We start from the raw sequence: 13,895 nt of genomic DNA on the forward strand, positions 1-13,895 counted from the left end.
AACACTCACTGAACCTGCCTCCACCACACTCTCAGACAGTGCATTCCAGATCCTAAACACACACTGAACCTGCCTCCACCACACTCTCAGACAGTGCATTCCAGATCCTAAACACTCACTGAACCTGCCTCCACCTCACTCTCAGACAGTGCATTCCAGATCCTAAACACTTACTGAACCTGCCTCCACCACACTCTCAGACAGTGCATTCCAGATCCTAAACACACACTGAACCTGCCTCCACCTCACTCTCAGACAGTGCATTCCAGATCCTAAACACTCACTGAACCTGCCTCCACCACACTCTCAGACAGTGCATTCCAGATCCTAAACACTCACTGAACCTGCCTCCACCTCACTCTCAGACAGTGCATTCCAGATCCTAAACACTCACTGAACCTGCCTCCACCACACTCTCAGACAGTGCATTCCAGATCCTAAACACTCACTGAACCTGCCTCCACCTCACTCTCAGACAGTGCATTCCAGATCCTAAACACTCACTGAACCTGCCTCCACCACACTCTCAGACAGTGCATTCCAGATCCTAAACACTCACTGAACCTGCCTCCACCGCACTCTCAGACAGTGCATTCCAGATCCTAAACACTCACTGAACCTGTCTCCACCACACTCTCAGACAGTGCATTCCAGATCCTAAACACTCACTGAACCTGCCTCCACCACACTCTCAGACAGTGCATTCCAGATCATGAACGCTCACTGTGTGTAAAAGTTTTTTCCTCACATCACCGTTGCTCCTTTTGCAAATTACCTTAAATCTGTGCTGTCTGTTTCTGGATCCTTCCCCCCCACCCCTGTGGGAACAGTTTCTTCCTGTCTATTCTGTCTACACCCTTGGATTTTGAACTCCTCGATCCAATCTGAGTGGGAAATCATTGTGCTGAACAGTCAGGTAATAAAGAACGGAGTTTGAATGAACTTTCAGCTGAGTTCAGAGACCACAGGGTTTGTCGCTGTTGTGACAGATAAGCCAGCAGGAGTCTGTGTCTGTCTCCACCCCACCCCCCTCTCCCCAGCTCCACCCTGGGCAGTCAGAACTCTCAGCCTGCAGATTAATCCCCAATGGAGCCCCCCCCCCCACCCGTCCCTAAACCAGAAAATGGCCAGTAACCAAATGTGTGCGTTGTTTGGATGAAGCTCCTCTCTCTGTATTCGATGCCAAAGGGGCAGATTGCAGATTGATGTAATTATTTGTGACAGGTCAGTGTAGCTCCCTGGGATTGAGTTTCACTGTGTCGTCCTTGAGATTTCAGCAAAGCATAACACTGTGTTTGTGATAATTCTGTACATTGAACAGTGTAAAACTGCAGACGTAGACTCTCTCCTTCCAGCCGTGACTGCTGTGGGCTCTCTGAGCTGAGTTGGGTATAGTAATTCTGTAAATGGACCATAATCCAGACAATCAGTTCAGATTCTAACAGGACAAATTGCAAATTTCAATTCCGTTTAAAATCTGGAAATAAAAAGCTGGGATCAATAAAAGTGAGCATGAAACTGTTTGATTGTCGTAACATTCAACTGGTTCGTGCATGTCATTTAGGAAAGGAATCTTGGGCTATTATGTGACTGAAGTCCCACACTGTTTAATGACAAGTGGGAGATTCAAATCCTGGAGCAATAATCAGATTGAAGAGATGTTAAAAAGATTCAATCAATGCTGAGGGAGTGACGCACTGTCGTCGGAGGGGCAGCGCTGAGGGAATGCCGCACTGTCGTCGGAGGGGCAGCGCTGAGGGAATGCCGCACTGTCGTCGGAGGGGCAGCGCTGAGGGAATGCCACACTGTCGTTGGAGGGGCAGCGCTGAGGGAGTGGCGCAGTGTCGGAGGGGCAGCGCTGAGGGAGTGGCGCAGTGTCGGAGGGGCAGCGCTGAGGGAGTGGCACAGTGTCGGAGGGGCAGCGCTGAGGGAGTGGCGCAGTGTCGGAGGGGCAGCGCTGAGGGAGTGGCGCAGTGTCGGAGGGGCAGCGCTGAGGGAGTGGCGCAGTGTCGGAGGGGCAGCGCTGAGGGAGTGGCGCAGTGTCGGAGGGGCAGCGCTGAGGGAGTGGCGCAGTGTCGGAGGGGCAGCGCTGAGGGAGTGGCGCAGTGTCGGAGGGGCAGCGCTGAGGGAGAGGGGCAGCGCTGAGGGAGTGGCACAGCGCTGAGGGAGTGGCGCAGCGCTGAGGGAGTGGCGCAGCGCTGAGGGAGTGGCGCAGTGTCGGAGGGGCAGCGCTGAGGGAGTGGCGCAGTGTCGGAGGGGCAGCGCTGAGGGAGTGGCGCAGTGTCGGAGGGGCAGCGCTGAGGGAGTGGCGCAGTGTCGGAGGGGCAGCGCTGAGGGAGTGGCGCAGCGCTGAGGGAGTGGCGCAGCGCTGAGGGAGTGGCGCAGTGTCGGAGGGGCAGCGCTGAGGGAGTGGCGCCGTGTCGGAGGGGCAGCGCTGAGGGAGTGGCGCAGTGTCGGAGGGGCAGCGCTGAGGGAATGCCACACTGTCGTTGGAGGGGCAGCGCTGAGGGAGTGGCGCAGTGTCGGAGGGGCAGCGCTGAGGGGGTGCTGCAGTGTCGTCGGGGCAGCGCTGAGGGAGTGGCGCAGTGTCGGAGGGGCAGCGCTGAGGGAGTGGCGCAGTGTCGGAGGGGCAGCGCTGAGGGGGTGCTGCAGTGTCGGAGGGGCAGCGCTGAGGGAATGCCATACTGTCATCGGAGGGGCAGCGCTGAGGGAGTACCGCACTGTCATCGGAGGGGCAGCGCTGAGGGAGTACCGCACTGTCATCGGAGGGGCAGCGCTGAGGGAGTGCCGCAGTGTCGGAGGGGCAGCGCTGAGGGAGTACCGCAGTGTCGGAGGGGCAGCGCTGAGGGAGTGCCGCAGTGTCGGAGGGGCAGCGCTGAGGGAGTGCCGCAGTGTCGGAGGGGCAGCGCTGAGGGAGTGCCACACTGTCGGAGGGGCAGCGCTGAGGGAATGCCATACTGTCGTCGGAGGGGCAGTGCTGAGGGAGTGGCGCACTGTCGGAGGGGCAGCGCTGAGGGAATGCCACACTGTCGGAGGGGCAGCGCTGAGGGAGTACCGCACTGTCATCGGAGGGGCAGCGCTGAGGGAGTGGCGCAGTGTTGGAGGAGCAGCGCTGAGGGAGTGCCGCAGTGTCGGAAGGGCAGCGCTGAGGGAGTACCGCACTGTCATCGGAGGGGCAGCGCTGAGGGAGTACCGCACTGTCATCGGAGGGGCAGCGCTGAGGGAGTGCCGCAGTGTCGGAGGGGCAGCGCTGAGGGAGTGCCGCAGTGTCGGAGGGGCAGCGCTGAGGGAGTGCCGCAGTGTCGGAGGGGCAGCGCTGAGGGAGTGCCGCAGTGTCGGAGGGGCAGCGCTGAGGGAGTGCCGCAGTGTCGGAGGGGCAGCGCTGAGGGAGTGCCGCAGTGTCGGAGGGGCAGCGCTGAGGGAGTGCCGCAGTGTCGGAGGGGCAGCGCTGAGGGAGTGCCGCAGTGTCGGAGGGGCAGCGCTGAGGGAGTGCCGCAGTGTCGGAGGGGCAGCGCTGAGGGAGTGCCGCAGTGTCGGAGGGGCAGCGCTGAGGGAGTGCCGCACTGTCAGAGGGGCAGCCTTTGTGATGAGATGTTAGTTAGTTAGTTAGAGATACAGCACTGAAACAGGCCCTTCGGCCCACCGAGTCTGTGCCGACCATCAACCACCCATTTATACTAATCCTACATTAATCCCATTACCCTCTCACATCCCCACCTTCCCTCAATTCCCCTACCACCTACCTATACTAGGGGCAATTTATAATGGCAAATTTACCTACCAACCTGCAAGTCTTTTGGCATGAGGGAGGAAACCGGAGCACCCGGAGAAAACCCACGCAGACACAGGGAGAACTTGCAAACTCCACACAGGCAGTACCCGGAATTGAACCCGGGTCGCTGGAGCTGTGAGGCTGCGGTGCTAACCACTGTGCCGCCCCTAATGTTAAATTGAGGTCCTATCTGCCTCCTCCAATGAACTTAAAAGATCTCTCAGCCATTATTGGAAGGGCAGGGGAATTCACCCCTTCTCTTTCCCCCCCCCCCCCCCCCCCCCTCCCAGCCCTGGGGCCAATATTTATCCCACAACCAACATCAGTAAAACAGATAATCCGGGTCATTAACACATTGCTGTTTGTGGGATCTTGCTGTGCGCAAATTGGCTGATGCGTTTACTACATTACAACAGTGACAACACTTGCTGCACACTTGCCTATAAAGTGCTTTGGAATGTCCTGAGGTGCTGGAGGGCGCTATACCAATGTACCTTGTGGTGGTGTGCACTGATTGATCTGTGGGAGTTTTCACAGTGTCATTATTAGAATGGTGAGGTTTCTGTTTGTGTTGCTGTTCTTCAGGGGAGCCGAGACAACATGAGCATCGAGCTGGTCTGCTTCGAGAATGCACCTCGACCCTCGGAGGAAGCGAGACAGAGAGAGGCCGAGCTCGACCGATACCTGGAAACGCGGGTCAAAGGTCAGGGAAATGGCGGCCCAGCGAGCGGAGCCCACGCAAAGTCTTGTTGTCCAAACCTCCGAGTTACCAAGGGCTTGGTGTTCCATTGCCCGCCAGCTATCGATGAGAGAGTTGGGTGGGTGGAGATGGTGGAGACTTATGTCCTAAACTGCCCTCTGACTCCCTTATGACCGGCCGTGAGTGGAATTTGCGGCGTCTTTGGACTTTGGTCAGAGATTGAGCTGCCATATCCGATCGTGTGGTCCCGGAACCTCTCTGCTATATCCCAGCTCCTGGGCGCGCTGTTGTTGAGGGAGGGGCCAAGACTAGCCTCAGGACCCTGGGCCAAAGAGAAGAATCAATCCCAGTGGTGAAGGGGAGGACGAGGGGTGGGGTGGAATCCCTGCTGTAAATGTCTAGGGAATTCTGACACCGGTATCGTGCTCACCCCCTCATTCTAATTTCAGTGGGAGCGCTGGGGCACGGAATCTTATCCCCATGGAGTTGGGATGTGCACGGTTTTAGTGCTCCAAGTATGAGCCTCCCTGTGAGGAGCAGATCTGGGTTCCTGCTGACAGATTGGTCTCAGATCCATCCTGCCACTTTCCCACTTCACTTCATTTGCCTCCTTAATGAAAGCGTGCATTTTATTTCTGTTTTCCGGAAAGTTCCAAGTGTTGTCTTATTCTCTACTTGCAGATCTGGTGGTGGAGGCTGGTCTGGATGTTCCTCCGGGGTTACTGGACGTGATGCACTCCCTGCTTGTCGAGAATATTCCCAACCTGCCGCCTGGCGGAGGCCTCATCAGCAAGTAAGGTCGCCCTCTCCCCTGTCGCTTACCCGTTTTCCCCCCCCCCCCCCCCCACCCCCTGCCGCTGGGAGTGAGACTCGAACCGATGACACTGTGACTCGGGCGAGAATACCTAGCCACTGAATCACAATAAACTTTGTTCTGATTCAGAAACCATTTTAACACGTAGTTTACTGAAATAACCATTTGTTTCTATTTGTATTCTTTCAGGCGAAGTGTGATTGAATCAGTTTACAACCGACTGGTTCCTCAGACCACTGACGAGGTGAATATTTACATCAACATCCTGGGGGTTACCATTGACCAGAAACTGAACTGGAGTAGCCATATAAATAGTGTAGCTACAAGAGCAGGTCAGAGGCTAGGAATCCTGCGGTGAGTAACTCACCTCCTGACTCCCCAAAGCCTGTCCACCATCCACAAGGCACAAGTCAGGAGTGTGATGGAATACTCTCCACTTGCCTGGATGGGTGCAGCTCCAACAACACTCAAGCTCGACACCATCCAGGATAAAGCAGCCCGCTTGATTGACACCCCATCCACAAACATTCACTCCCTCCACCACCGACGCACAGTGGCAGCAGTGTGTACCATCTACAAGATGCACTGCAGCAACGCACCAAGGCTCCTTAGACAGCACCTTCCAAATCCCTGACCTCTACCAACTAGAAGGACAAGGGCAGCAGATACATGGGAACACCACCACCTGCAAGTTCCCCTCCAAGTCACACACCATCCTGATTTGGAACTATATCGCCGTTCCTTCACTGTCGCTGGGTCAAAATCCTGGAACTCCCTTCCTAACAGCGCTGTGGGTGTACCTACCCCACAGGGACTGTAGCGGTTCAAGAAGGCAGCTCACCACCACCTTCTCAAGGGCAATTAGGGATGGGCAATAAATACTGGCCTGGCCAGCGACGCCCACATCCCATGAATGAATAAAAAAATCTTTATAGAGTTTACATGAAAGAATGGCTTGCATTTGTCTAGCACCTATCAAAGTATCATGATGTTGCAAAGCACTTTACAGCCAATGAGATGTTGTAGGAAACATGCAGCCAATCTGCGCACAGCAGGATCCCACAAGTGAGACAGTTGATCAATTTTTTTTTACTGATGTTGGTTGAGGGATAAATATTGTCCCCAGGACACCGGGGAGAACTCCCCTGCTCTTCTTCCAATAGTGGCCATGGGATCTTTTACATCCACCCGAGAGGGCAGACGGGGGCCTCGGTTTAATGTCTCATCTGAAAGACGGCACCTCTGACAGTGCGGCACTGCCTCAGTACTGACCCTCCGACAGTGCGGCACTCCCTCAGTACTGACCCTCCGACAGTGCGGCGCTCCCTCGGTACCGACCCTCCGACGGTGCGGCGCTCCCTCGGTACCGACCCTCCGACGGTGCGGCACTCCCTCGGTACCGACCCTCCGACGGTGCGGCGCTCCCTCGGTACCGACCCTCCGACGGTGCGGCACTCCCTCGGTACCGACCCTCCGACGGTGCGGCGCTCCCTCGGTACCGACCCTCCGACGGTGCGGCGCTCCCTCGGTACCAACCCTCCGACGGTGCGGCGCTCCCTCGGTACCGACCCTCCGACGGTGCGGCGCTCCCTCGGTACCGACGGTGCGGCCCTCATTTGGTACCGACCCTCCGACGGTGCGGCGCTCCCTCGGTACCGACCCTCCGACGGTGCGGCGCTCCCTCGGTACCAACCCTCCGACGGTGCGGCGCTCCCTCGGTACCGACGGTGCGGCCCTCATTTGGTACCGACCCTCCGACGGTGCGGCGCTCCCTCGGTACCGACCCTCCGACGGTGCGGCGCTCCCTCGGTACCGACCCTCCGACGGTGCGGCGCTCCCTCGGTACCAACCCTCCGACGGTGCGGCGCTCCCTCGGTACCGACCCCCCGACGGTGCGGCGCTCCCTCGGTACCGACCCCCCGACGGTGCGGCGCTCCCTCGGTACCAACCCTCCGACGGTGCGGCGCTCCCTCGGTACCGACCCTCCGACGGTGCGGCGCTCCCTCGGTACCGACGGTGCGGCCCTCATTTGGTACCGACCCTCCGACGGTGCGGCGCTCCCTCGGTACCGACCCTCCGACGGTGCGGCGCTCCCTCGGTACCAACCCTCCGACGGTGCGGCGCTCCCTCGGTACCGACGGTGCGGCCCTCATTTGGTACCGACCCTCCGACGGTGCGGCGCTCCCTCGGTACCGACCCTCCGACGGTGCGGCGCTCCCTCGGTACCGACCCTCCGACGGTGTGGCGCTCCCTCGGTACCGACCCTCCGACGGTGCGGCGCTCCCTCGGTACCGACCCTCCGACGGTGCGGCGCTCCCTCGGTACCGACCCTCCGACGGTGCGGCGCTCCCTCGGTACCGACCCTCCGACGGTGCGGCGCTCCCTCGGTACCAACCCTCCGACGGTGCGGCACTCCCTCGGTACCGACCCTCCGACGGTGCGGCGCTCCCTCGGTACCGACGGTGCGGCCCTCATTTGGTACCGACCCTCCGACGGTGCGGCGCTCCCTCGGTACCGACCCTCCGACGGTGCGGCGCTCCCTCGGTACCGACCCTCCGACGGTGCGGCGCTCCCTCGGTACCGACCCTCCGACGGTGCGGCGCTCCCTCGGTACCGACCCTCCGACGGTGCGGCGCTCCCTCGGTACCAACCCTCCGACGGTGCGGCGCTCCCTCGGTACCGACGGTGCGGCCCTCATTTGGTACCGACCCTCCGACGGTGCGGCGCTCCCTCGGTACCGACCCTCCGACGGTGCGGCGCTCCCTCGGTACCAACCCTCCGACGGTGCGGCGCTCCCTCGGTACCAACCCTCCGACGGTGCGGCGCTCCCTCGGTACCGACGGTGCGGCCCTCATTTGGTACCGACCCCCCGACGGTGCGGCGCTCCCTCGGTACCGACCCTCCGACGGTGCGGCGCTCCCTCGGTACCAACCCTCCGACGGTGCGGCGCTCCCTCGGTACCGACGGTGCGGCCCTCATTTGGTACCGACCCTCCGACGGTGCGGCGCTCCCTCGGTACCGACCCTCCGACGGTGCGGCGCTCCCTCGGTACCGACCCTCCGACGGTGCGGCGCTCCCTCGGTACCAACCCTCCGACGGTGCGGCGCTCCCTCGGTACCGACGGTGCGGCCCTCATTTGGTACCGACCCCCCGACGGTGCGGCGCTCCCTCGGTACCGACCCTCCGACGGTGCGGCGCTCCCTCGGTACCAACCCTCCGACGGTGCGGCGCTCCCTCGGTACCGACCCCCCGACGGTGCAGCGCTCATTCGGTCGCGGCCCTCTGACGGTGTGGCGCTCCCTCGGTACCGACCCGCCTGGATTTGAGTTCATGATGGAGTATAGGGCTGTGCACAGTAAATAATAACATGTCCTATGTTTAATCTTCAAATCTCAGAGCAGTCTGTCATTTTGTTTTTTTTTTGTCATTCTGTAGGATTTGGAGGAACCAGACACCACGTTGTAATCCGAGGCTTCACAGGAGCAGTCTGCAAGTCATCCTAACCCCTGGTTTCCATGTTTGATGGACACTTGTACATGTGCAGAAGAGAATTCTCAAGTGACATATTTATATATTTGTTTTTTTTGCCAGTCACCTTGCAGCCTCTCCTGGACATTCCAGATTGTTGTGTTCACTTGTCCTTGTGAAATTTCCTTCTTCATCCTCTGCAGCCCCTCCCCCCTCTGTCTAGACGGAATTCTGCTTTTGCATCAGGCCCTGGGGCTGCAAGTGAGGAATTGTTGTTAACTTATTGTTTTTGAGAGTTTTCCTCCTCCATCTTTCCAACCTACCTTTACCCTCAGATCTTCATTTCAGCCCAGTCCCACGAGGTCCTTACTCTCCGGACACTGAGCCTAAGGCTTCATTGTGGTAGGTATGAGCCTGCCTCTCTCTCCAGGTTGAGATCAGTTTTATTTGTCTCTCACTGACCCCCCTTTCTCTTGCCCACCCTGAGCATTCTCGCACTAGCACAGCTAGTGAGTAGTCTGGCCTGGTGACGTACACACAGCAGAGGAGGGAGGGAGGGCCTTGTTGAGGTGACAAAAACCCGGCTGGAGGAACCATCCCCGTGTTGGGGAGTAGGAGGGCCAAGAAGAACAAACAAGCTGCAGCTGCCCAGATATTGAGAGAGAATGTCAGTGGAATTGGAATCTGCTGTCGAGGAGTCTCTGGTACCTACATCCAACCAGTGGCAGTTCCTAGTTTTTGGGGAGATTGGGAAAATTCATCTTTTTCAAAGAAAATTCATAGCTGTCTGGAAGACTGGATTTTGCAGAGTGAGTGTGAGGTTGTATGTACGATGTGGTCAGTCAGACCAGAGGCTGCTCCTTGGAGGGACTGGGGAGTGGACAATAATTGACAGTACGATCAGTGGTCACTGTCCTGGTCACTCTGACCCACCCCAGTCACTGTCTCGGGATAACGGTCACTGTCCTGGTCACTGACCCACCCCAGTCACTGTCTCGGGATAACGGTCACTGTCCTGGTCACTCTGACCCACCCCAGTCACTGTCTCAGGATAACGGTCACTGTCCTGGTCACTGACCCACCTCCATCACTGTCTCGGGATAACGGTCACTGTCCTGGTCACTGACCCACCTCCATCACTGTCTCGGGATAACAGTCACTGTCCTGGTCACTCTGACCCACCCCAGTCACTGTCTCGGGATAACAGTCACTGTCCTGGTCACTGACCCACCTCCGTCACTGTCTCAGGATAACGGTCACTGTCCTGGTCACTGACCCACCTCCATCACTGTCTCGGGATAACGGTCACTGTCCTGGTCACTGACCCACCTCAGTCACTGTCTCAGGATAACGGTCACTGTCCTGGTCACTGACCCACCTCCATCACTGTCTCGGGATAACGGTCACTGTCCTGGTCACTCTGACCCACCCCAGTCACTGTCTCGGGATAACGGTCACTGTCCTGGTCACTCTGACCCACCTCAGTCACTGTCTCAGGATAACGGTCACTGTCCTGGTCACTGACCCACCTCCATCACTGTCTCGGGATAACGGTCACTGTCCTGGTCACTCTGACCCACCCCAGTCACTGTCTCGGGATAACAGTCACTGTCCTGGTCACTCTGACCCACCCCAGTCACTGTCTCGGGATAACGGTCACTGTCCTGGTCACTCTGACCCACCCCAGTCACTGTCTCGGGATAACAGTCACTGTCCTGGTCACTCTGACCCACCCCAGTCACTGTCTCGGGATAACGGTCACTGTCCTGGTCACTCTGACCCACCTCCGTCACTGTCTCGGGATAACGGTCACTGTCCTGGTCACTCTGACCCACCCCAGTCACTGTCTCGGGATAACGGTCACTGTTCTGGTCACTGACCCACCTCCGTCACTGTCTCGGGATAACAGTCACTGTCCTGGTCACTCTGACCCACCCCAGTCACTGTCTCGGGATAACGGTCACTGTCCTGGTCACTCTGACCCACCCCAGTCACTGTCTCGGGATAACGGTCACTGTCCTGGTCACTCTGACCCACCCCAGTCACTGTCTCGGGATAACAGTCACTGTCCTGGTCACTCTGACCCACCTCAGTCACTGTCTCGGGATAACGGTCAGTGTTCCCTCTCAGGAAGAGGTTTAGTAAGACTCTGGTGGTGAATTGCTGTCTTTGGCCATTCCCTAACTCTGGTATGTAATGGATTTGTTCTTTCAGCTTGTACACAGATACTCTTTATTTTATTTTTGAAAAGGAAGTTTTTAAAATTGTTTTGTAGCTGAGATAACGAGGTGGGGATTGGGGAATGTTGGCTGATGTGAGTCACTTTAGGCTGTGGTGGGACTGAATTTAATTTAGATTTCCCCCCCCCCCCCCTGGTTTTGGGGGTTTATTTTTAATTCCCTCTTTGGACTTTTAGTCCTGGTTGTTTGCTTTGTTTAGCGGTGGCTGGGATGTGTCACCTTGGAGCCTCCGAGTCGAGTGTTCACCTGGTCTGTCTCCTGTCCACCCGGCATGGATCTCACCTTTATGTCCTGCAGGTGGTGGGGGGGGGTGGGTGGGGGGGTTTCCGGGGCGGGGAGATGTGGGGTGGTGCTTGACTTGGGTCCTAGTGCTTGTCATCGTTGAGGTCTAAACGTTAACCTTCGGGGAAATATGTCTTGCCATAAGTTTAAAAAACCAGCCCTCTATTTTGTTGTAACTATGGTAATGGGGCATAGTGGGGAAAAAAGGCTTCAGCAAGGGACTCAGCAACTTTTAAAGCTAAAGTTATATTATAACAGAGTATTAAAATGTTTTCAACTCTATACTGTGAGTTTGTTGTGTGTGTCGGGCAAATGAGGTTCCAGACTCTGAGAGTTAGCAGGCTGGATTACGGAGGTGCAGCTTGCTGGGACTCTCCTCTCTGGGCTGCTTGTGTGAGGTTTCAGCTGCTCTCAGTTAGGCTGGTGGAAGGACCCTGCGCAGCAGTCACTTGGTGAGGAACTCAGTGAATTGCTGGTTCGCCACACAAGCCAGATCAACATGCCCAATATTCGTTGGGAAAAGAATCACCTCCTGATATCTAAACCTAGATCTGGCTTTAAATATTTGAAAGAGGTGGGAATATGTTGTGATATTCCATCTGCATCCCAGAGTGAGATAGAACAACAAAGAACAAAGAAAATTACAGCACAGGAACAGGCCCTTCGGCCCTCCAAGCCTGCGCCGATCCAGATCCTCTATCTAAACCTGTCGCCTATTTTCTAAGGGTCTGTATCTCTTTACTTCCTGCCCATTCATGTATCTGTCTAGATACATCTTAAAAGACGCTATGCCCGCATCTACCACCTCCGCTGGCAACGCGTTCCAGGCACCCACCACCTTCTGCGTAAAGAGCTTTCCACGCATATCCCCCCTAAACTTTTCCCCTTTCACTTTGAACTCGTGACCCCTAGTAATTGAATCCCCCACTCTGGGAAAAAGCTTCTTGCTATCCACCCTGTCTATACCTCTCATGATTTTGTACACCTCAATCAGGTCCCCCCCTCAACCTCCGTCTTTCTAATGAAAATAATCCTAATCTACTCAACCTCTCTTCATAGCTAGCGCCTTCCATACCAGGCAACATCCTGGTGAACCTCCTCTGCACCCTCTCCAAAGCATCCACATCCTTTTGGTAATGTGGCGACCAGAACTGCACGCAGTATTCAAAATGTGGCCGAACCAAAGTCCTATACAACTGTAACATGACCTGCCAACTCTTGTACTCAATGCCCCGTCCGATGAAGGAAAGCATGCCGTATGCCTTCTTGACCACTCTATTGACCTGCGTTGCCACCTTCAGGGAACAATGGACCTGAACACCCAAATCTCTCTGACATCAATTTTCCCCAGGACTTTTCCATTTACTGTATAGTTCACTCTTGAATTGGATCTTCCAAAATGCATCACCTTGCATTTGCCCTGATTGAACTCCATCTGCCATTTCTCTGCCCAACTCTCCAATCTATCTATATTCTGCTGTATTCTCTGACAGTCCCCTTCACTATCTGCTACTCCACCAATCTTAGTGTCGTCTGCAAACTTGCTAATCAGTCCACCTATACTTTCCTCCAAATCATTTATGTATATCACAAACAACAGTGGTCCCAGCACGGATCCCTGTGGAACACCACTGGTCACACGTCTCCATTTTGAGAAACTCCCTTGCACTGCTACTCTCTGTCTCCTGTTGCCCAGCCAGTTCTTTATCCATCTAACTAGTACACCCTGGACCCCATGCGACTTCATTTTCTCCATCAGCCTACCATGGGGAACCTTATCAAACGCCTTACTGAAGTCCATGTATATGACATCTACAGCCCTTCCCTCATCAATCAACTTTGTCACTTCCTCAAAGAATTCTATTAAGTTGGTTAGACATGACCTTCCCTGCACAAAACCATGTTGCCTATCACTGATAAGCCCATTTTCTTCCAGATGGGAATAGATCCTATCCCTCAGTATCTTCTCCAGCAGCTTCCCTACCACTGACGTCAGGCTCACCGGTCTATAATTACCTGGATTATCCCTGCTACCCTTCTTAAACAAGGGGACAACATTAGCAATTCTCCAGTCCTCCGGGACCTCACCAGTGTTTAAGGATGCTGCAAAGATATCTGTTAAGGCCCCAGCTATTTCCTCTCTCGCTTCCCACAGTAACCTGGGATAGATCCCATCCGGACCTGGGGACTTGTCCACCTTAAAGCCTTTCAGAATACCAACACTTCCTCCCTCCTTATGCCGACTTGACCTAGAGTAATCAAACATCTGTTCCTAACCTCAACATCCGTCATGTCCCTCTCCTCGGTGAATACCGATGCAAAGTACTCGTTTAGAATCTCACCCATTTTCTCTGACTCCACGCATAACTTTCCTCCTTTGTCCTTGAGTGGGCCAATCCTTTCTCTAGTTACCCTCTTGCTCCTTATATATGAATAAAGGGGTTTGGGATTTTCCTTAACCCTGTTTGCTAAAGATATTTCATGACCCCTTTTAGCCCTCTTAATTCCTCGTTTCAGATTGGTCCTACATTCCCGATATTCTTTCAAAGCTTCGTCTTTCTTCAGCCGCCTAGACCTTATGTATGCTTCCTTTTTCCTCTTATCTAGTCTCACAATTTC

General features: G+C 55.8%; 1 protein-coding gene across 2 annotated transcripts in view; it reads left to right on the plus strand.

Annotated features, from left to right (window-relative positions):
- Positions 1-13,233, plus strand: part of LOC137355927 (protein phosphatase 1B-like) — a 52,703-nt gene extending 39,470 nt beyond the window's left edge. The window contains exons 4-7 of one of the 2 annotated variants that reach the window (XM_068021595.1): positions 4,358-4,475; positions 5,154-5,265; positions 5,476-5,530; positions 8,722-13,233. In XM_068021595.1, the coding sequence (XP_067877696.1) occupies positions 4,358-4,475; positions 5,154-5,265; positions 5,476-5,530; positions 8,722-8,751 (315 nt within the window). In that variant the 3' untranslated portion in view covers positions 8,752-13,233. The remainder of the gene's footprint in view (positions 1-4,357; positions 4,476-5,153; positions 5,266-5,475; positions 5,531-8,721) is intronic. The other variant, XM_068021594.1, reaches the window with a different exon arrangement.
- The last annotated feature ends 662 nt before the right edge of the window (positions 13,234-13,895 follow it).

The sequence above is a fragment of the Heterodontus francisci genome, chromosome 44 (genome assembly GCF_036365525.1).
Source record: "Heterodontus francisci isolate sHetFra1 chromosome 44, sHetFra1.hap1, whole genome shotgun sequence".
Lineage (NCBI taxonomy): Eukaryota > Metazoa > Chordata > Chondrichthyes > Heterodontiformes > Heterodontidae > Heterodontus > Heterodontus francisci.